Source organism: Podarcis raffonei, chromosome 16 (genome assembly GCF_027172205.1).
Source record: "Podarcis raffonei isolate rPodRaf1 chromosome 16, rPodRaf1.pri, whole genome shotgun sequence".
Classification (NCBI taxonomy): Eukaryota; Metazoa; Chordata; class Lepidosauria; order Squamata; family Lacertidae; genus Podarcis; species Podarcis raffonei.
In genome coordinates, this window is record NC_070617.1 from 12,835,526 (window position 1) to 12,857,054 (window position 21,529).

General features: G+C 49.5%; 3 protein-coding genes across 5 annotated transcripts in view; 2 read left to right on the forward strand and 1 right to left on the reverse strand.

The window, feature by feature from the left end:
• LOC128403931 (dual specificity protein phosphatase 10-like) overlaps positions 1-21,529 on the forward strand; it is a 259,214-nt gene that overhangs the window by 38,870 nt on the left and 198,815 nt on the right. The gene's annotated exons all lie outside the window — the stretch shown is intronic.
• ZFTA (zinc finger translocation associated) lies at positions 382-11,906 on the forward strand. The gene is made up of 5 exons (XM_053369118.1): positions 382-835; positions 2,333-2,824; positions 4,320-4,709; positions 7,569-7,994; positions 8,967-11,906. Exons 1-5 carry the CDS (start codon positions 787-789, stop codon positions 9,491-9,493), a joined length of 1,884 nt encoding a protein of 627 aa, XP_053225093.1. The 5' UTR covers positions 382-786; the 3' UTR covers positions 9,494-11,906.
• Positions 17,191-21,529, reverse strand: part of RTN3 (reticulon 3) — a 37,011-nt gene continuing 32,672 nt past the window's right edge. For all 3 annotated transcript variants that reach the window (XM_053369112.1, XM_053369113.1, XM_053369114.1), the window contains 5 exons: positions 21,324-21,462; positions 19,985-20,054; positions 19,111-19,157; positions 18,365-18,423; positions 17,191-17,286 (listed from right to left, as the gene is read on the reverse strand). In XM_053369112.1, the coding sequence (XP_053225087.1) occupies positions 17,241-17,286; positions 18,365-18,423; positions 19,111-19,157; positions 19,985-20,054; positions 21,324-21,462 (361 nt within the window). In that variant the 3' untranslated portion in view covers positions 17,191-17,240. The remainder of the gene's footprint in view (positions 17,287-18,364; positions 18,424-19,110; positions 19,158-19,984; positions 20,055-21,323; positions 21,463-21,529) is intronic.

Here is a 21,529-nt window from a genome sequence, read left to right on the forward strand (position 1 = left end):
GTAAACTACAGTTCCCAGGATTCTTTGGTGGGCGGAATAATGTGCTTCAAATGCATGATGTATACTCAAGAGAACCTGCAACAGCTAAAACACAATCGGAGTGAACGGAAGGCTTGCTTGAAGGGCCAGGGGCCACGGGGAAGCCCCTTCCTCTCATCTCCCCAATTTCCCCTCCCCCCACTTTCCAAAATCTCTCCTCCCCTTGCGCAGCAGCAGGGGGCCGCGTTAGGAACCTAGTTATGTAGGCTTAAAAAAAATACACCTTAAATACGGATATATGGATATATATATAGCTTAGGGGACAAAACAATACAACGAGGAAGAACCGGGTTAGGGATGCTTTGAGACACTTTTTTGGGGGGAAGGGGTGTCCAGTGAATCACCCCCTCTCCTCCGCTCCCCTCTTTTTCTCTCTTCCCTCCCCCCTCAGCTGCAAAAATAGAGCACGTCCCCTTTAAATTTACCCAGGAGCCCTTAAAGGAGCCCCAGGGGCCCCGGGGGGAAAGGCATCCCCACCCTGCTAACCGGAGCCTGCCTGGCTCTGCTCCTTCTTCTTTTTCGGCCGTGGAAACGGAGCCTTGATGCAAGTCGATTAGAAGCGGTGGGGGGAGAAAAAATTGCAATTTATCCATATATATTTTTATTTTAAGAAATCGGGGTTGGGGGGGAAGGGGGGGATATTGCAACGTATCCGAGAGAATCCACAGCGAAGCCGGGAAGGTTATTTGTGTGCATCGAGGTGGGGGGTGGAGATGAATCCCTAGGCAGGGAGGGAGGGAACCAAGCATGGAGGAGCCCCCCAGCCTGTGCATCAAGCTCGAGCCCCAGGATCCAGGTGAGTACAAAAGGCCCCCTCTTGGGGGGGGGAAATATATGCGCGCGCCCCCACCTCTTTTCCACGCCACCTGCTGGTCGTGTGTGAGTTGGAGAGTGGCACCCCCCCGGGGAAAAAAATACCTGGTCGGTGTTGGTAGGGGTGTGTTTGTTGTGGGGGGTGTTGCAAGTTTGCCCAGCTGGGCAGGGAGAAGGAAGTCGGTGGGGGGGGGGGGCGGGGGGCGGAAGAGCGATGGCCCCTTTAAGATCCCCCCCCCTCCCCGCCTTCCTCCATCTTCCTGGGCACTTTAGCCCTGGACGGATTCCTGCCTCTCCCATTCAAAAAAAATAGCGACGAGGGATTGAGCACAAAAGGAACCCGAGCTGCCAAGAATCAAATGACGTGGAAAGGGGGGAGCCCTCTCTTCCTGAAGGGGGTGTGTGTGTGTCCTCACCCTTGAAGATCAGGAAGACTTCGGGGGAGTTTGGCTCCTCCTTTGGGGAAACCCCTCCCTCCCCACCCAGGTTGGACAAATCCCTCTCAGCCCCCAGCCCCCAGGAGTGGTTTTGTGGGCCTGTCTCTTTGACAGGTCCTGCTGCCCATTTGAAACCAGCCCCTTCCAATGTTGTATACAGCACCCCTCTCTTTTCCTCCATACCCCTGTAAAGTCTGTTACTCCTGCTTTGCAGGGGGTTGGACTAGATGACCCTGGTGCCCCTTCCAACCCTAAGGTCCCACTACTTCAACCTTGCTTTCACAAAAGTGACACAATATCTTTGCTTCCTGGCCAGCAAGTCTTGCACCACCGCCCCTGCCCCAACCGTTGTTTTGCCCCCTGTCAAAACAGTTACAGTGGTACCTCGGGTTACAGACACTTCAGGTTACAGGCGCTTCAGCTTACAGGCTCTGCTAACCCAGAAATAGTACCTCGGGTTAAGAACTTTGCTTCAGGATGAGAACAGAAATCATGCTTCAGTGGCGCGGCAGCAGCAGGCCCCATTAGCTAAAGTGGTACCTCAGGCTAGGAACAGTTTCAGGTTAAGAACGGACCTCCGGAACGAATTAAGTTCTTAACCAGAGGTACCACTGTACACTGTATCCTCCTTGCAGCCGGGAACCTATCTGTGTTGTTAGTGGTTAAGAGCGGTGGACTTGTAATCTGGTGAACTGGGTTCGATTCCCTGCTCCTCCAGATGCAGCTGCTGGGTGACCTTGGGCCAGTCATACTTCTCTGAAGTCTCTCAGCCTCACTCACCTCACAGAGTGTTTCTTGTGGGGGAGGAAGGGAAAGGAGAATGTTAGTCGCTTTGAGACTCCTTAGGGTAGTGATAAAGCGGGATATCAAATCCAAACTCTTCTTCTTCATCATCATCCATTGTGCTAATCCTAACCGCCGCCACCCTTACTCTCAACAGCTCTTTAATTCTTTTTTTAAAACACCAAATAGGAAGAGGTTTCGTCGTAAGCTCCACTCGTTATTATTATTATTATTGAAGGCAAGTGTTTGTGTTTCCGCAGAAGAGTCCCTGTTCCCAGAAGAGGCGGCCGATTCGCAAAGCAGCGGAGAGCTGCGCTCCGGACACGCCCTGCGGCCCTCTGGGAACGGCCTCGTGCGACGGACCGCCGTCACGGACCCCTCTGCCCTCCTCTCTGGAGGACGCAAGTACTCGGATCACTGCGAGGAGCGGGCGTCGAGGCCCGGGAAGAGCCGCATCCCCGGGCGCGACCACCGGCGTTACTACCATGAGCATTGGAGAGCAGAGTACCTGATGGACTTCAACGCCGCCCGGCATGGCATGATTTGCATGGTCTGCGGCAGCTCTCTGGCCACCCTCAAGCTCAGCACCATCAAAAGGCACATCCGCCAGAAGCACCCGTACTCCCTGGCCTGGAGCGCCCACGAGAAGGAGGTCATCATGAACAGCTGGGACGCCCACCTGGGCCTCGAGGCGGAGAGCGACGGAGCCAGAGAGCACCCCAACGCGCCCGAGGCTCAGGAGGGGGGCCACGGTAGGGGGGCCTAAGTTCGCTGGTTTGTGGATCACCTTAATCGTAGCCACGGATAGCCTTATCCTCTGTTTTGTTTTGTTTGAAATCATTTTTATTGATTTTCCAATAAAGACAGTCATTGGGAATTGAACCTTGCGGATGAAAGACAAGATGATCTCTGTTTTCCCTCCCTGGGGACCCATGCAACTTTTTTTTACCTTTGGATATTCCTTTCATCCTTCCTTTTTTATATATAAAAAATACGTTAAGTGGCCACCCCAAGCAGATAAGGAGGTTTTGTTTTTATCTTTTTGTGAAGATTTTTAATTTAATTTTATAGTGTATATAAGAACAGATGAAAATTAAAAGATGAAAAGCAAAACGATAAAACAGACACGTAAAATAAGTGCAGTTGTACGTGGGTTAAAAACAAAAACAAAGCCCAAGTAAATATTGTCGTGATCTGATTATCATAGTCCCAGATTTGCCAAGGTGGTGACGGGGGTTGTCTTGAAAATGATGGTTCCCTTGTATATGTCATAAAGGAATGCCAAATCATATGTCTGGAGGTTCTAGGCTTGTCAAAATCTCAAATTATGTGTGATTTTTTACAATTATAGCTGTATTCCAGAGTGGGTGGTACCAAGTGTTCAGCGTAATATTTTGGGCTGTTTCCCCCCTGAGTTTCAATTATTACTCGAGCTGCCACAATCATATACCGTATTTTTCGCCCTATAGGACGCACCGTCCCATAAGGCGCACCTAGTTTTTTTGGGGGGGAAATAAAGGGGAAAAATTTATTCCCCCCCCCCAGGCGCGGGGCTGGGGCGGGGGAAGCCTGAGCTTCCCCCGACCCCAGCCCCCAAACAGGCAGCTCTCTGCAAGCCGTGGGAGCCCAGCGCTGGCTCCCGCTGCTTGCTGAGAGGTCCGCGAAGCCTGGACGCGCTGAGCTCAGCGCGCGCGGGCTTCAGCATGCAGGCAACTCTCCGCAAGCAGCGGGAGCGCTCCCGCTGCTTGCGGAGAGGTCCGCGAAGCCTGGACGCGCTGAGCTCAGCGCACGCGGGCTTCAGCATGCAGGCAACTCTCAGCAAGCAGCAGGAGTGCTCCCGCTGCTTGCAGAGAGGTCCGTGAAGCCTGCATTCGCCCCATAGGACGCACACATATTTCCCCTTCATTTTTGGAGGGGAAAAAGTGCGTCCTATAGGGCGAAAAATACGGTATATAAGACCAATTCTTTTTTTTTCTTTTCTTAATTAATTTATTATTAATGTTGCAATACATATATGAAATCTTTACATATTGATACATCTACATTATATTCATAAATTCACATTTCGCATGTGAAAATGTGAAATATAAGACCAATTCTTCTGAACACTTTGTAGATATCAGTAATATTAATTTTGGACAGCAGACAATGGTTTATTTAATAATGTTCATCATCTCTGACGAAATTAGATTCCGAAAAGCAGACAGGAAGGTTCACCTGCTCTCCACCTGCCTTGCTTCTGTACAGGTGGAGAATTTCCGCTGAGTAGCAGCCGCAGGAGGCGCCGTGGCCCAGGACCCCTCTCCTCTCGTGGGGGGCGACGGCCCTCCGGCCTGGCCCTGAAAGCCTCCCCGGGAGGGGAAGAGCAGAACTTGGAGCGCTACCTGAAAGAGTCGCTGCAGAGCTGGTTCCAGTCTGAGTTCCTGATGGACTATGACCCTCAGGGCAACCGCCTCTTCTGCATGATGTGTGGCTCCTCGCTCCCCAGCCTCAACTTGGACGACATCAAGAGGCACGTCATGGATGCCCACCCCAGCTCGCTTGGCTTCAGCCCTGCTGAGAAGGCCAGCATCCTGGAGACTTGGAACGCCCGGGCCGTGGTGCCGCCTGCCGAGGGCACAGGAGAGGCACCAGTGGGTGAGGCAGGAAGCGGGCAGAGGGCGGGAGGGGAGGGCCGGAAGCTGAGTGCCGGAATTAAAACGATATTTCAGCAGGCCTGCAAATGACGTGATCGTGCAGGTGGCGCGAAGGTAAATAAATACAGTCATACCTTGGTTGACGAACGCCTTGCGACTTGAACATTTTGGCTCCCGAACGCTGCAAACCTGGAAGTGAGTGTTCCGGTTTGCGAACGTTCTTTGGAACCCAAATGTCCAACGCGGCTTCCGATTGGCTGCAGGAGCTTCCTGCAGCCAATCGGAAGCCGTGCCTTGGTTTCCAAACATTTTGGAAGTTGAACGGACTTCCAGAACAGATTCCATTCGACTCCCGAGGTACCACTGTAAATGGAGAATGCGGAGGGTGAAGAAACTGGTGGAAGAGGCTGTCTGAGACCTTGTGAAGGCCACACGGGATTTCGCGTGACCTTTGCAGAGCCCAGTAAGCAAGGCAGAGGGCTTGGAAAACTCGTTCTGCGCCAGTTTTTCCTGTCACGGAAATAGTTTTTAAGCCGTCAGCTTTGCTTCCCAGGCTCTGGGAAGGCTGCTTGAACCCTCAGGAAGGGTGTGGACCCCCCCCGAGCATTCCTGAGGCCTCAAACGACCTTTCCCTTCCCGGAGTCCAGGAAGGTAAAGGATTGGTTGTACAGAGGGGAGCTCCAGGTATCTTCCTGACTTTGCATGATTTTGTATCTGCTCATGGATCCCTGGAGCGTAAGCCCCGCATAAGTTTGGGGCCTGCTGTGTTGCTTCTCTGAGTCAGGCACTATTCTTAAAATCGAGGAGCTCTTCTTCTTGAAGGAAAGCCAGGATACACGTTAGTGACCAAGGATAAGGGAACCCAGCGTTGTCCGTATGGTGCAGAACTCCAGCTCCCAGCAGCCACAGCGAATGATCAGGGGGGAGGGCCAAACAGCAGGTGCGAACAGGAAGCTCATTCCTCTGAATCCTTGTGTAGCCAGAAGTTGAGGCATTCAGCAGTCAAGTTGTGCAAGTACAAAACAGATAAGTGAGTGCGGACTGAGCATGCTCAGTGGGCACAGAATCCTGGTGAGTGGCAAAACCTGGAAAATCAAAAGATAGGCATGCGGAATGGAGTGTCCTCAAAACGGGGATGGCTTGTGAGTTGGAAACAAACTGACTTGTGCTGCCTTGAACCTTTGGTGCATCTAGCTCAGTATTGTCTTTGCTATCTGTACTATACATTTTAAAGCAGTATCATGCCACTTTAAACAGCCATGGCTTATTCCCCCCCAAATCCTGGGAGTTATAGTTTGCTAAAGGTGCTGAAAGTTACTGAGCGAACCCCCTTGTCACAGAGCCACACTTTCCATCTCTTCCTGGGGAATTCTGTGAATTGCAGCGCTGTGAGAGGAATAAGGGTCTCCTAACAAATCTTAGCACCCTTAACATGTCACTGTTCCCAGAGCTACAAAGGGGTGGTCGTTACTGCAGATGAATTGGCTCAGAGCAGAGGATGCGAAGTGAGGCACATACAGAGGGCAAGACCAGAACCTTGGCAGTACTATGTGCAGGTTCTGCTTAACGAACGAGAAACAGCGAACATTCACCTGTCCAAACATGAGGAATGACTACCCAAACGTCGCTAGACACATCGCAGATTCAGATACTTGAACAGAGAGCATCTTCTACTTCCTTGCTTGCCGTTTGCTGGTTGGTGGAGCAATGAAGTGAGTGAGTGAGGGGGAGCGATCAGACAAATCAGAGAGCATTTTTTCTGTTTTTCGGTGGGAGGTCAAAATTCAAAATTAGAATTTTTCAAAAATTAGGGGAAAAAATCAAAATTGGAAATTTCCTCACAGGACTCAATGGAAATCATTGACTCCTTATGCAAACGCTTGGCTAACGATCAATTTGCAGGGAATACTGGGAGGTCAAAATTCAAAATTACCGTATTTTTCGCCCTATAGGACGCACTTTCCCCCCTCCAAAAATGAAGGGGAAATGTGTGTGCGTCCTATGGGGCGAATGCAGGCTTCAGGAAGCTCTGCACAACCCTCGGGAGACCGGCTCCCGATGGCTGCGCAGAGCTGCCTGCAGTCCCGGGCTCAGCGCAGCTCTGCGCGGCCATCGGGAGCGGGGCGCGAAGTCCCGCCCGGCTCCCGATGGCTGCGCAGAGCTGCCTGCAGTCCCGGGCTCAGCGCACTTCTCCCCATCGCCAGCCCCACAAGCTCGGGGGACAGCGGGGAGGCGGAGCGCGCCTTCCCACTGTTCCCCGACCTGGTTCTTCCAGCCCCGCACCTGGGGGGGAAATAATTTTTTTTCTTTATTTCCCCCCCCCAAAAAAAACTAGGTGCGTCCTATGGGCCGGTGCGTCCTATGGGGCGCAAAATACGGTAGAATTTTTCAAAAATTAGGGGAAAAAATCAAAATTAGAAATTTCCCCACAGGACTCAATGGAAATCATTGACTCCTTATGCAAACGCTCGGCAACGATTGATTTGCAGGGAACACTGGGAGGTCAAAATTCAAAATTAGAATTTTTGAAAAATTAGGGGGGGAAATCAAAATTAGAAATTTCCCCACAGGACTCAATGGAAATCATTGACTCCTTATGCAAATGCTCGGCTAATGATCGATTTGCAGGGAACACTGGGAGGTCAAAATTCAAAATTAGAATTTTTGAAAAATTAGGGGGGAAAATCAAAATTAGAAATTTCCCCACAGGACTCAATGGAAATCATTGACTCCTTATGCAAATGCTCGGCTAATGATCGATTTGCAGGGAACACTGTGTGTTCGGTAAGCAGGACCTTTGTGTAATTAAATCCGTCCTCTTGTCCCCCCGCTTTCCCACTCCTTCCTGGATCCACCCCAGAGGCAGAGTCTGAGCCGTTCCCTCAGGACCTGACGAAGAAGGAGGTGGACCTTCCCACGTCCCCAGACCAGCCGGCTGGCGAGGACGGCTCTGAGGAGGCCGGCGCTTGGGACTCGGAAGAGAGCGGTCTTCCTGCCCCGGCCCGGGGGAGGGACCACCGCCGCTACTTCCAGGAGCACTGGCGGGTGGAGTACTTGATGGACTACAATGGGTCGCGCCACGGCTTGGTGTGCATGGTGTGCGGGAGCTCCTTGGCCACGCTCAAGATGAGCACCATCAAGAGGCACATTCAGCAGAAGCACCCGGACTCCACCCAGCTGAGCCACCACGTCAAGGCCCTCATCGTGGAGGAGTGGAACCAGAAGGTGGCCCGCCTGGCGGACGCGGAAGACTCCTTGCCTGAAACAGACGGTGAGGCAGACAAAGGTAAGGGGCAGGCGGGGTTTGAAATCTCCCAGGTGCATTTTGCTCCTGGTATAATAATAATAATAATAATTAATAATAATAATAATACCTTTATTATTATTATTATTATTCAGCCAGCTAGCCCTGGTGATTAACTAATGCTTATTAGATGGATTTCCCCTAAATTGATTTCTGAACTTTGAATTTTATTGTTATTCATGTTTTTATACTGTATTTTATGCTGCTTTTACAATTAAGTGTTTTAAATTTGTTGTTAGCTGCCCTGAGCCCAGTTTTTGAACTGGGAAAGGCAGGGTATAAATAAAAAACATTTGGCGGGTCGAGTTTGCCTGTGCCTGGGTTCATTTATCATAAAAAATGGGTGGGGCTCTTTCACGGAGGGCAGTATAGTAGCAGGGCTGTTGACAGGAAATCTAAAAGGGGACGCAGGTGGCACTGTGGGTTAAACCACAGAGCCTATGACTTGCCGATCAGAAGGTTGGCGGTTCGAATCCCTGCGACGGGGTGAGCTCCTGTTGCTCAGTCCCTGCTCCTGCCAACCTAGCATTTCGAAAGCATGTCAAAGTGCAAGTAGATAAATAGGTACCGCTCCGGCGGGAAGGTAAATGGCGTTTCCGTGCACTGCTCTGGTTCGCCAGAAGCTGCTTAGTCATGCTGGCCACACGACCCGGAAGCTGTACGCCAGCTCCCTCGGCCAAAAGGAAAAACAAAAAAACAACAACAGGAAAGCTAAAAGACATGGCACATAAGGAAATGGGATTGAGGAGGGAGGAGGAAAAAGACAGCTGTTGGACTCCCAGCTTCATGGTTTCCCAGGTGCTTTATTTCACAGTTCAGCATACGGTTTAATAATAGTAATAGTGATAATAATTAAATATAAATATATAAATACGACAGTCCTAAGTTGCAGAGATATTTGATTACTCCTGGCTGGACTGTGATCTCCCCGCTGTTGTTCTTCTATCCCTCCAGTGGAATCTCAGCCGGCTTGCAACCCCCCTTTGTCCCCTGAGGAATCTCAAGAGGGCGGGACAATGCCTGCAGGAGAGGAAGAAGATGAGGAAGAGGCCCCCGCAGCAGGAAGACTAGCTCCCTCTCAGCAATCTTTGGAGGCAGCGTCTTCGCTGGCCGGTGCCCCGTCCCGGCGGGGTCAGCGCCGGAACTACCAGCCGCGCTGGCGGGTAGAGTACCTGATGGATTACGACGAGCAGCGGCACGGGCTGGTGTGTATGGTGTGCGGGGGCACGTTGGCGACCCTTAAAGTCAGCACCATCAAGCGGCACATCCTTCAGGTCCACCGGTTCTCCCTGGAGTTCACAGCGCTGGAGAAACAGACCATCCTCGATGCCTATGCCGAAAACGGGCCGGCTCAGAATCCCAGGCACCTGGGCACAAAGACCTCCCCCAGCCCAGACTCTGAGCCTGCCGACGTCAAGCCAAGTGTCCAAGGTGCAGGGAAAATGGGGTTTGGTTACAATTTGCCGGTATGTACGGTGTAGCCCGCGGACGTGGACTGCCCTCATGGTGGCAGGGTGGACTCCGCTGAACGACAAACTCAACTTGTTTGTTTTCCTCCCCACCCCTTCCTCCTATGGATGGCGGAATTCCCTTTTGGAATTCTCAGGTTTCGGAATTCTGCGACTGGAATCGGAAAGTGCAGAATTCTGCAACTGGAAGCGAATAATGCAGACGCCGGGGAAGTCTTGTTTTGCTTCGTCTTTGTTTCTCTCTGCACAGCATCCATTTTGATTTGCATGTTCTCTTCTAGTGACAAAGGGTTTCTTAAAGGTGTTTTCACCCCACCCCATTCCCCAAAGCCCCTTTTCTCTGCACCTGGATTTTTTGTGCTCCCAACTATTTTGGTAGGGTTTCGGAAAGGTAGGTGGGGTGGTGGGGGGAAGCTTCGGTATTTTCTGAAGTGAGGAAGGTCTGTAAGAGCACTCTTGCGGGGGGCAAGTGCACTTAATCGAGGCCTGAGGCCTGGAGGTTTCTGTGGGAAGCAAAGTTGCTGCTACTGTAAGGGGGGGGGGGCACCTATTTTTTCAGCCTGAGGGCCGCCTTCCCTTCTAGGGGTGTTTGGCAGCGGTGGGCGGAGCCAGAGCCAAAAATGGGAGGAGCAACAGGTAAATGCTCCCTGAGGTTCTCCCATCCTGCTCCAAGGCATCAAGGGCCAGGTGGTTTTATAGCTAGGCCTCCCGTTCTGGTCTGGGAGGCTGTTTGGGCCAGGCCTCAGCTGAGCCACATCCAGCTATCCTACGTGTGAAATAGATGACATGAGACGTGGTGGACGTAAGTTTGTCATTCGGCCAGAGGAGGGTTTGCAGTTGCCAGAACCCTGCTATGCCCTGGTTTGGTTTTTTTTGCAAGCCACCCACCCCAAGCAGGTAATCATTTGCACTTTGTGGCCTGTTCCTTTATCCACACGGTCACCTGACGCCATTGCGACACCAAGCGGTTGACGGGTAGCTGCCCACTGTGACCTGCCCGCAGGTAGGTGGGTGGTAAGATCCAGTTCCTCCCTCACAAGCTGTGCCACAAATAATTCCCATGTCCTCCACAAGTGCCTAGGCCCCGAATTGCGGCTGTGCATCATATAGCCGAAGGGTGAACAAATTACGGCCCTTGCCCCCATCCCATCCCTAGAATATTGCAGAATAATATTGTAAGAGGCCTTCCTGCTTGATGCAGCATAGGCCATACTTAATATACCATGTTAAAATATTTGAAACGAGGAGTTGGGCTTGTTGTGAGCATTTCCCCTGTGATTGCACTTAAGATGGCCATTTTGGACTCTCAAATGAATTGAGCAACTCAGCACTTCCTGGATTGTACTATGCCAGGTTCTGGGGCGGGGGTGTGAACCCTGCTACATAGGAAAATGCTAGGTTGAATCTGTCATGTGCTAACTTTCTACATGCAGGTAGGTTTCCCCCCGATTCTATCTACAATGGAACAGTCCAGAAAAGTGTCACTTGGAGGAGCTGCTGATAGCGTCCCTATATCCCAATTTGCATTTATAGCATTCTGTCATTGGGTTTTAATTTTGACCCATGTCTTTCCAAGTCCCTACCCCTAAAAGCTCTTACTCTGGTGTAAGTAAATTAGGAGGACGTGGACTACTTTATTTGCTGTTGGTCTTCCTCGTAAAAAGATGTGAATTGACATAGGACACTTACCTTTTTGCTCCCAGTGAGCAGGTGCTGAGCAAGTTTCAGTAGCCAAGGACCCAAGTTCATCCCCCAGCACCTGCAGGTAGGGCTGGGAGAGAACCCAGAACCCTGGAGAGCTGCTGCCAATCAGTGTAGACAGCACTGAGCTAGATGGACCCAAAGGTCTAACTCTGTATAAGGCAGCTTCCTGTGATCAAGGCGTATTTACCCCTTTCCAAATGCAATCCCGCTTCAAAACAAACAGCTACATCTGTAGGTCTCAAGAGGACAATGTATGCTCCACCCAGATTTATCTGTCTAAAAAGCTTAGAATTATGCAAGATGTGGGGTGTTTGCCATGCTTGCCCTACTCAGAAGAGACCCATTGAAGTTTACAGACATAACTAACTTTGTTAATTTCGGTGGGTCTGCTCTGTGTGAGGACAACCCTTGGGTTTTCCCAAAATGGATTTTATTTTTAAAAAACAACAGCACTATTTGTAGCAGAATTGCCAGAACAGGGTTAGATCAGGGTTTCTTCAGCTGTTTTTGGACTACAATTCCCATCATCCCTGACCACTGGTCCTGCTAGCTAGGGATGGGAGCTGCAGTCCAAAAACAGCTGGAGACCCAAGTTTGGGAAACCCTAGGTTAGATGAGGGGGCGCGGGTGGCGCTGTGGGTTAAACCACAGAGCCTAGGACTTGCCGATCAGAAGGTCGGCGGTTCGAATCCCTGCGACGGGGTGAGCTCCCGTTGCTTGGTCCCTGTTCCTGCCAACCTAGCAGTTTGTCAAAGTGCAAGTAGATAAATAGGTACCACTCCGGTGGGAAGGTAAACGGCATTTACGTGTGCTGCTCTGGTTCTCCAGAAGCGGCTTAGTCATGCTGGCCACGACCCGGAAGCTGTACACCGGCTCCCTCGGCCAATAAAGCGAGATGAGCGCTGCAACCCCAGAGTCGGCCACGAATGGACCTAATGGTCAGGGGTCCCTTTACCTTTTTAGGTTAGATGGAATTAGGAGACTAAAGAAATGGGGTTGGTAAACCTTTTGCACTTTGCCTTCTGGCAGTGGGGACCCTAGTTCAGTGGCAGAGAATCTGCTTGGCATGCAGAAAATCCCAGATTTAATCTCTAGCATTCCCAGGCAGGGCTGAGAGAAGACACCTTGGCCAAAAAACTTAACCGTTGCTTCCAGTCAATGTTGGGAATTCTGAGCAAGACAGACCAATGGTTTGATTTGGAGCTTCCTGTTTATAAATAGGCCCTTTAACTCAAGAGACATGAGGACTGGAATCTTCACTATCTTTTTAGGAAAATGCGGTTGCTCAGTGATGGAACACCTGCTTTCCATTTGGAATATTGCAGGTTCATTCTCCACCATAAAGGGGCTGGGAAAGATCTGTGCTCCAGACTGAAGAGGGTCTGTGGTTGAGATGGGCAGCTCTAGGCCAAAGGAACAGCCTGATTCCAGCTGTGTTATGCTGGTTGAGTTGCTGAGCCTCTGCCCTGCACAGGCCATGTGTCCAGAGTTAGTGGTGACCAGATGCGTTAGAAATAAATGAGGGCTAGAAACTGAATTTAAAAAGAGCCTACAGCCATATATCAAAAAAAGCAGGGACAAGAAAAGCCGCACTTACAATCCAATTTGCTGATCCTTGCTGGAAATTAGAGCCAGAGAATTGGAAGGGAGCACGAGGATCATCTAGTCCAACCCCCTGCAATGCAGGAATATTTTGCCCAACATGGGGCTCGAACCCACGACCCTGAGATGAAGAGTCTCATGCTCTACTTTAATTACATTTAAAGGAATGACCCCCCCTTGCAGAGTTCCTTCCCCCCACCCAAGGTGAAAGTAGGAGTCACATTTTTTGCACAGCTGTTCTCCTTCAATCCCATCTTTCTGAATCAATAGCTTGGTCCTTTTTGTAGCTATCCTTGTGAAACGTGAACTCCGAGGTAAAATTTCAATAATGCCCGTTATGACCTTGTGACTGTATTGGAACCTCATCCGTGTCTCTTGTGAAAAGGTGTTTTGCATTAATATGGAGGGTTTTTAAAAAATATTATATAAATATATATATATATAAGCACTAAGTTTTGTAAAACAGGTTATGTCAATAAATCCTTAAAAAATGATGCTATTTTAAAATGCAACCTAAGGCTCTGGGCTGTTTGTTTTTAATTAAAACCTGGGATGCCTTTTAGATTTTAATATTCTCCTCGATTAAGAACAGGGGTTCCTAAACTGTGGTCTTTGGACCATCAGCAGTCTGCAAGATTTGTTCAGGTGGCCTGCATCATGTCTGTAAAACACAATTACAAATCGCACAGTACATTACAATGGCTGCAACAAGCAGAAAAAACATCTTTCAAGACCATCAGACATTTTCAAATTGTCCGTGGGAAAAATAATGGGAACCAATGTAAAGCTTTTTTGGTGGTGGTGGTGACCTGTGTACTTCCGCTTGTTGCCATCTCCTACTCCCATCAACCTCTGCCAGCACAACCAATGTTCAGGGATGGGAGTTGGTGGCAGGCAACAACTGGCAGGCCCCAGGATCCACCCCCCCAACCTCTGTTCAGGTACAGATTGTTCACCTTCTGGTAATACATTGAAATTAAAACACTGGGTTGGGAGATGGGAGTCCCTACCAGGGCGGGGAAGGCTGGGCTATGCAGTACAGTGGAACCTTGGTTGTCGAACATAATCCATTCCAGAAGACCGTTCGACTTCCAAAATGTTCGACAACTGAGGTGCAAAGGGCTATTGGCAATTTCCATTGAGAAAATTGAAAAACACGCAGTGGAAGCTGTTTGACTTCCGAGGCGCGTTTGAAAACGTAAGCAATTACTTCCGGGTTTTCGGCATTCAGCTTCCAAGGTTCCATTGTACTGGCTGAGATGCAGCAGCGCATCCAAGTCCTTATGAGGCCACTTCATGCGGTTCAAGCCTTCACAAGCCATCCTGTGCCATTTCACTCATCAAATTGTAGAGTTGGAAGGGACCCTAAGGGTCCTCTAAGTCCAACCCCCCTGCAAATGCAGGGATCTCAATCATTGGAAGGAAAGGCAGGTGGGCTGCCTTTCGTCAGACCCTTCCTTGGTACGTGTGGCTCAGCATTGCCTGCTGATCATCCCAGGCCCATTAGCTGTGCTTCCTAGGGCTGATGGGAGCTGTGGCTCAGGAACATCTCTAGAGGACCAAGAGTTCCCCAGCAAACCGTCTAAAGCAGGCATAGGCAAACTTGGCCCTCCAGATGTTTTGGAACTACAACTCCCATCATCCCTGACCACTAGTCCTGTTAGCTAGGGATGATGGGAATTGTAGTCCTAAAACATCTGGAGGGCTGAGTTTGATCTAAAGCAAGTATCCTTATTACTAATCAGAGCAGACCCACTGCAATCAATGAACTTGCATTAGTCGTGGCCATCAATTTCAACAGATCGACTCTCAGTAGGACTTGGCTGTTGTTATGCTTACCCTGGAAATATAATGGGTGGCAGCCGACTGAATGTTACTCAGAGTAGAGCCATTGAAATTAATGGGACCCTGGTCACATCCATTAATTTCCCAGAAAGAACTTAAAGACGACAAGGTTTCTTGGAGTTTGTACATGTTGTGCTCTTTTTATTAACACCACATCAAATTGCATTTATCCAGTCCTCTTCCGAACCTCACACCAGGTTTCCTCCTGTACCCAAACTGGCACTACCATACTTTTAGAATGCTGCACACACTGTACACAACAAACGCACACAAACGCAAAAGAGCTTCATTAGTAGTTTTTGTCGTTTTCTCCACCTACGTACAACTTTCTCTTTTTTTTGTTTTTTTAAAAAGCCTGCCGGGCACAAAGAGGTCGGTTCACGGTATTCAAACACAGCAGTTAACAGAACAGATGGGAGAGCTGAGCCAAAGGCTTCCAGTGCAGAGAAGAGGTCTTCGAAGGGGGTGGGAGTGGAGAGAAGAGGAGTCAGGACAAGACAGTGCAAGATGCCTACTCAGGCTGGGCTGGGGGGTGGGGAGTGCAGAAGCACATCAGACACTCATGCACCTCTCACTAAGAGCTCCTATTCCACCTAAAAGAGACACACAGCTCAAATTGCTTGGGTCTTTAAAAAAAAAAGCCAATGAAACTATTTGTTGGATTGATTTATGGTCCTATCGTGTCTTTGCCAGACTTGCGTACGGCAGGGCCCTGTGGGTGCATGCCCTCCAGGAGCTTTGCACCAAGGTCTGCAAAGCAAGGAAAGAGTGGGAACAGGCAATACGGGGCTGGGCGACAGCAGCCATCTTTGCGCGTCCAAAAAACAGCAGCCTGATGCTCTGCTCACGCCTATTTTCAGCACCACCTTCCAGCTGTTCTGTTTACAACAAGAAAGGTAGCAGCTGAGGAAACGCAGCTGGACAAGGCGGAGGGATGACCAACCCTGGGAAGTTCCCTAGGGCCGAGGGCAGCACAGGCTCGCCTTCTTTGGATTTCTTAAGAAAGATGTTGCCCTTCCCCAACTACCTTCCACTTGAGATCCATCAGCTGGCGGTGGGGGGAAGGTGGTCCCTTCCATTTTAGCTGCCAACTCGACTCTTTCCCCCCTCGCTCAGCCTTGGGCAGGAGGTGGGCTCCCTTTGGCCAACCTGAATTTCAAATTTATCCCCCACCCGTCCAGCTGTGCATGGTCCCATCTTTCATCCGAAAGCAGCTGTGCCACCAATTTAGCAGTGCCCGCCGGGGGGAATGGGCTTAACTTGGTGCAGACCGCCAGAGGGGGGAGTCCGACCGCAGTTGGCAGCTGTGGGTGATAAACCATCACGGAATCATGGAAGATTTGCTTCCCAACAAGGAAGCCTTTGAAAACCCAAACAAAACAAAAAAAGCCTTTTTAAAAACTGTAAGACTCTTCAAAGACAATCCTCCAGTCCCAAACATCTTTCTAAAACTGTAAACACACATGACATAGCTTGTGAGAGAGGGACCCCAAACTCTAGCCCTGAAACTGCTGTCCTTGAAGACTGCAGCTCCTCGCCAGCCCAAAGGAGGGGGGGAGGGGAGGGGGGAGGGGAGGGGGGAGGGGAGGGGGGAGGGGAGGACAAAGATCAGGGTCAAGGTGTGTCAGTGCTCTGCAACTCAGCCCCTGCCCCTGGTCCTAGACTGGAAGTAAAGTGACTGGGGCATCACATGCAGAACTCTCGGTTTTTCACCAGCTTGAGTTTTGCTTTTTACAGCAAAGTGTACAGCAGTTACAGACATTTTCATTTAAGAGTAAGGGGTAGGGGAAGTAATCTTAATCAAGGTGGGGTAAGGAACTGATTTCTGTGGCTGGGGGTGGTGGTAAGGAAGGCAGAAGATGAACCAGACTAAAAGAGAACTGATGTCATTAAGGGAGGCGGGGGTGGAGAATTCCCCTTTCCATCAGTGAGGGTACATGCACCGAGGGTGGGAGATAAGTACTGGCTGGGTACTTTTTGAAGCTTCCTTAAGCTTGCCCTCTTCATTCAGGCCAGTTAGTCCATGGCAGAAAGATGGGTGAGCCTGGTAAGAGACACTGCCTTAGTGGAACTAGGGAACATTGCACTTGAAGCAAGTCCTGCCATTGTAAGGAGGCCAGGGGGGGAGGGGGGGGGAAAATAGAGAACAAGGAAGAAGAGAGGAACAGACTAGCTTCACCTTGCAGCTATTTCAGCCTACCAAAGCTGGTTTTAGAAATGCTAATGTCCCGCTGAGCAGAGAGCACATCTCTTAACATGAAAAGGAACACCCATTTTTGATGGCTTACTATAATGTTCCATCCAAGACAGGACACCAGAGCTGCTTTAGAGCCAAAGGGTGCCCCTCCCCTCTTTTAAACTTCTGACACCAGTTCGTGCTTAGTCCAGTGCATTCTGAACCCAGTGTTTAGGCTTTGGGGAGGGGGTGGATTTTTTAAAATCTTTTTTTATATATATATAAAAACATAATCAGTAAGCTTGGAATGCACACATCAAGCTGATTCGGCATGTTCCTTCATAGGTACAAGTAACAATGGTTATAACTATGACACAGGGGGTATTTTTTGTTTCATTTTAGTTAACAGCTGAGTCCTGGCTCCTTGCAAGGTTATTCTGCCTTTTTCTTCACAACTCCAGGAAGCTTTGCTTGAATCCTGTTGGGTGGGTGGGGGGGGGGGGAGAAAGAGAGAAGAGGTGGGATTAGATGCTGGGGGCACAGGAGTAACAATTATGTTTGTGTCATTTTAAGTCCTGGTATTAGATAAAGTGACCCATGTCACACTTCTCAATATGGTATGAAATGACATGATGCGAACAGAAAGCAAATCTGGATCTGGTCAGGGCCTGGATGGGCGACAAATACAAGGCACACCATCCTGAGTTTTACTGAATAAAGGTGGGGTATAAATAACAAAACACACTCAAATTCACATAAGTCATCTCTCAAAAATGGACAGAAGACAGACCTTGCCAGTTGCATGTATTTGATGATGAATCAAGTGTTCTGGATTAGCTCCCATCCAGCCTTCGGGCCTTTGCTAGAGGGGCATCATGAGCACTAGAAGCATCCTCAGTGCCCCAAAGTGGAATTCCTTGCTAGCCTTGCTAGGTTAAACATGGCTACCACATGCAGGCAGCATTAAACTGATCTCGATGATGGCTGTCTAAATAATGCAAGCTGCTTGTGTGTACAGGGGCTTGTCCCTCTGGACTGGCAAAAGCCCTTTCATGTCTTGAAAGGTCAACTGTTCTGACTGCAAGACAGCCAAAAGAGGCTCAAAGATGAAAGCAAAGCATAACACCACACCTGTAAGGAATTTCATACTTAAGGTAACCAGATGCCTACAATTTCTGACTGGCTTTGCTCTCCAAACTAATGTTCTCCTGCCATTAATTTAATTGGTTTTTAAAAGTGACAAATACAATAATAATTAAACAATAACATAAGCAAAGAACAAATAACACTGTCCGACGCTGTCAAGGACCAAGCTAAGCCACCCTACAGTCTGATGAGCAGCAGCCAGGAAAGGGTGGGTGATTTGTTGCTTTGGCCCCAATTATTAATTATCCTTAAATACCCACCCTAAGGTCCCAGGGCAGGTTACAACAGATGCCCCCCCCCGCAGCCTTGCCCTCCCATCTGAAGTCTGGCTGCTCACCACACTTCCCAGAGGGCTGCACATGGCAAGAGTCAAAATACTGAAGCCTGCCAATAACACTGATGGGACTTACTTTGTTACAACTGACTTGATCTGCTCCCGGGCAATCCCAACGTAATGGTCAATCTGAGTCTAGGAACAAAAAACCCAAAAGTAATTAGAAGAGGTGTATGGGAACCAACTTGCACAAGACCACTGTGAATTTCTAACCAGGGCTGCCATGTGCAACTGTGCTCTTACACAAAAGGCATCACTCACACACACACACACACACACACACACACACACACACACACACACACACACACACACACACACACACACACACACACACAGCATAACCTCTCTCTCTCTTTTGCTTTGGATAGGTAACTGCACCTGCCCAGATGTTGCTAGAACAGCCTTTGCCAACCTGGTGTCCTCCAGATGTTGGAACTACAACTCCCACCAGCCCCTGCCTGTATGGCCTGTTGGGCAAAACATATTGAAGGCGCCAGGTTGACGGAGGCTCTGCTAGATTATATTGGATATAGTGCATAACTTGTAATTGTGCTCGCTGAATGAACCTTTTTGTAGCTCCAAGTTCTATTATGGAAAACACTCAGGTCTTTTTTTATATAAATAGTATACAGGATAAATTCTGCTCATGCCTGCTCTGTGGAAAGCCCCTGACCAAAGAAACATGGCACCAAAATAGATATCATCCCTCATCCAAAGATGGGCCCACTGTTCCACACTGCCTACCCCCCTGCCTCCGCGCACCAGTCAACCAGCCCACTGTGGTCCAGACAACACAAGCTCACATTCCAGGTTACCTACCTTGTATTTCTCATAAACGACAGGGACGCTGAAAACCAGCAACTCCGCTGAAACGACACAAAGGCAAGTCACAGGTCACCAAGGTAGCCAAGATGGGTCACAAAACTGGGGCAGGCTGATCAGATGGGCTGCATAGCGCAAGGGCAGCCACGATGGAATCTGGAGGTTTCATTCTCTTGAGTTTCACTGTGCCCGTGACCCTGGCTGACCCGGGCCTTAAAAATGGGACAGCGCATGAGTGACCAAGAACAACTGCAGCTCAGTGGTGGAGGAGCACCTGCTCTGTTTGCAGAAGGTGCCAGGTTCCATCTCTGGCATCTCCAGGTAGGGCTGGGAAAGAAAGACCCTGCCTGAGACCCTGGAGAGCCACTGCCAGCCAGTGTAGATAATACTGAGCTAGATGGACCAAGGGTCTAACTCAGTTCACAGCACTTTCTTATGTTCTTCCTATGAGACATGCCTGTTCCTCAAGACACAGGCAGCCTTTGAAAGCTGTATTAATTAGGTGGAATTATGGAACTCTCTGCCACAAGATATGTCAATGGCCACTGACAGACCTCTCCTCTCCTCTGTGAATTTGTCCAATCCTCTTTTAGAGCTAAGTTAGACTCTTTATCAGTCACAACCAGAGGGAATCTGCCAACGAAAACCAGTTGCTGGTGTGCAAATGGGAGGATATTGGCCTTCACATCCTGCCCCTGGGCTCCCTGGAAGTATCTTGCTGTTCGCTGTATGAAACAAGATCCTGATTAGCTGAACCTAGAGTATAACTCCACAGGGCAAATGCTTTAAGATTTCCCTGGTCAAATGTAACTGCAGATTGGCGAGGGGCCAGGCTGCCGATGCCACGGCACCTATCGTTACTGCGTCTTACCAAGGATAAGGAGGGTGATCCCGTTGAAGATGGCACCAACGTACGTCATCAGCCACATGACAACTGCCAGCTGCAGGCAAAACAGGATGGCACACTGTTAGCAAAAACCCGATGCTGTTTATAGTATCAATGCATCAGTAAGGCCACGCTGGAGCAGAGGATCCTGTGAAGTTGTCCTCTTTGACCTCCCTGGACGAACCTGCTTGCTGCAGTGCCCCATTTATTAGGACAGCTGCAGAAACTGATTTAGAAGGCTGTGCCAACCTGGATTTCAGTGGGCATTCCCACAATGACTCCCCCTCTCTGCCTCTTAGCCTTCACCCCCATTCAAAGCGAAGCATTTGCTTATGGCAATCCCTTGTTACCCATCCCTCTCTCATTTCACCCTACTCTTTCACGCTGCCTTTTCTTTCAAGGTTCAAAAAAGGTGGCCACTCGCCGCAGGAGAGCGCATCTTTTTGCAAGAGGGCTGTGGCGGGGGGGGGGGGGTGTTTCTACCATTTCCTGAGCCTAGAAAAGGACAGGAACTCTTCCAAATTGTACACTGACCTCAGATTAACTACAAAAGCGGAATTCAGTCTCGCTGCATTCCAGTGGGTCCTGACTCCGCGTGGCATTGCTACCCATCTCTGGGCTCATGGTGAGACCTTCCTGCTTTAAGTCTCAGGGAAAACAAGCACACACCCTTCCTCCTCAGCTCAAAGCAACAGGCACTCCAATGACACTGCGGTAGGAGCTGTCCTCTGCTTGAGGCCCCTGCTCTGTAGCCAGTGTTAGAGACTCAAATATATATAAGCTAGCGCCCAATAGTTCCTTAAACCAAGGTTAGTTACCAAAACAGAATGCCTAGTTGCCATTTTTGAGCAAGAGAGCTCTAAAGTCTTATTTTTCAAATGATGAACTGACTGTGATTGTTTCTCAGCAAAACATCTGGCTAGTTCAGATGACAGCCTTGAGCTAGGCTAAGAACTATGAGAACTTAAAAGAAGAAAAGTCACTTGATCCAAGGACAGTCCACATATCTATTGGCCTGTTCCAACCTCTGTTTCTTAATGGTGACTGCTCCTGTTCTGGCTGCACAGAAAAAGCATTTGGATTCCTGAAATTCATTCAGATTGTGCAGATAAAATATAACTGATAGAATTCTACAGGGATGGAGTATTTGTGTGTGAAAACACTCCAGATCCTAAAGATCTCTAGGCATGCACCTCCAGATGGTGGGTGCCCAGGCATCTTCACTCGGTCTCCAGTGGTTGAAAGCCAGGTGCAAAATGCGCCTGACTAATTTCGAGCACTGTCTGTAGCACACTAAGTATACTTCATCTGGCCCTCCACTGACCTTCAGCGAATCCACCAAGTCTTCTACCAGGAAGAGGCGCATGATGAGTTTCAGGGCATGGTTGATGTGTCCCATAGCAGCACTGACGTAGTTGTGGAAAGCCTCAGAGGAGAGCGTAACGTCGACATCCAGGTAGGCTCTGGGAGGGGGGAAAGGGCAGAAAGCCACATTGTGGATAAAACTGAAGCCCCAGATGGCAACAAACA

Coding starts and splice junctions, on each gene's coding strand:
- ZFTA (XM_053369118.1), top strand. CDS start 787: ATGGAGGAGCCCCCCAGCCTGTGCATCAAGCTCGAGCCCCAGGATCCA. Junction 836..2,332: donor GCTCGAGCCCCAGGATCCAG/GTGAGTACAAAA, acceptor GTGTTTCCGCAG/AAGAGTCCCTGTTCCCAGAA. Junction 4,710..7,568: donor CACAGGAGAGGCACCAGTGG/GTGAGGCAGGAA, acceptor GATCCACCCCAG/AGGCAGAGTCTGAGCCGTTC.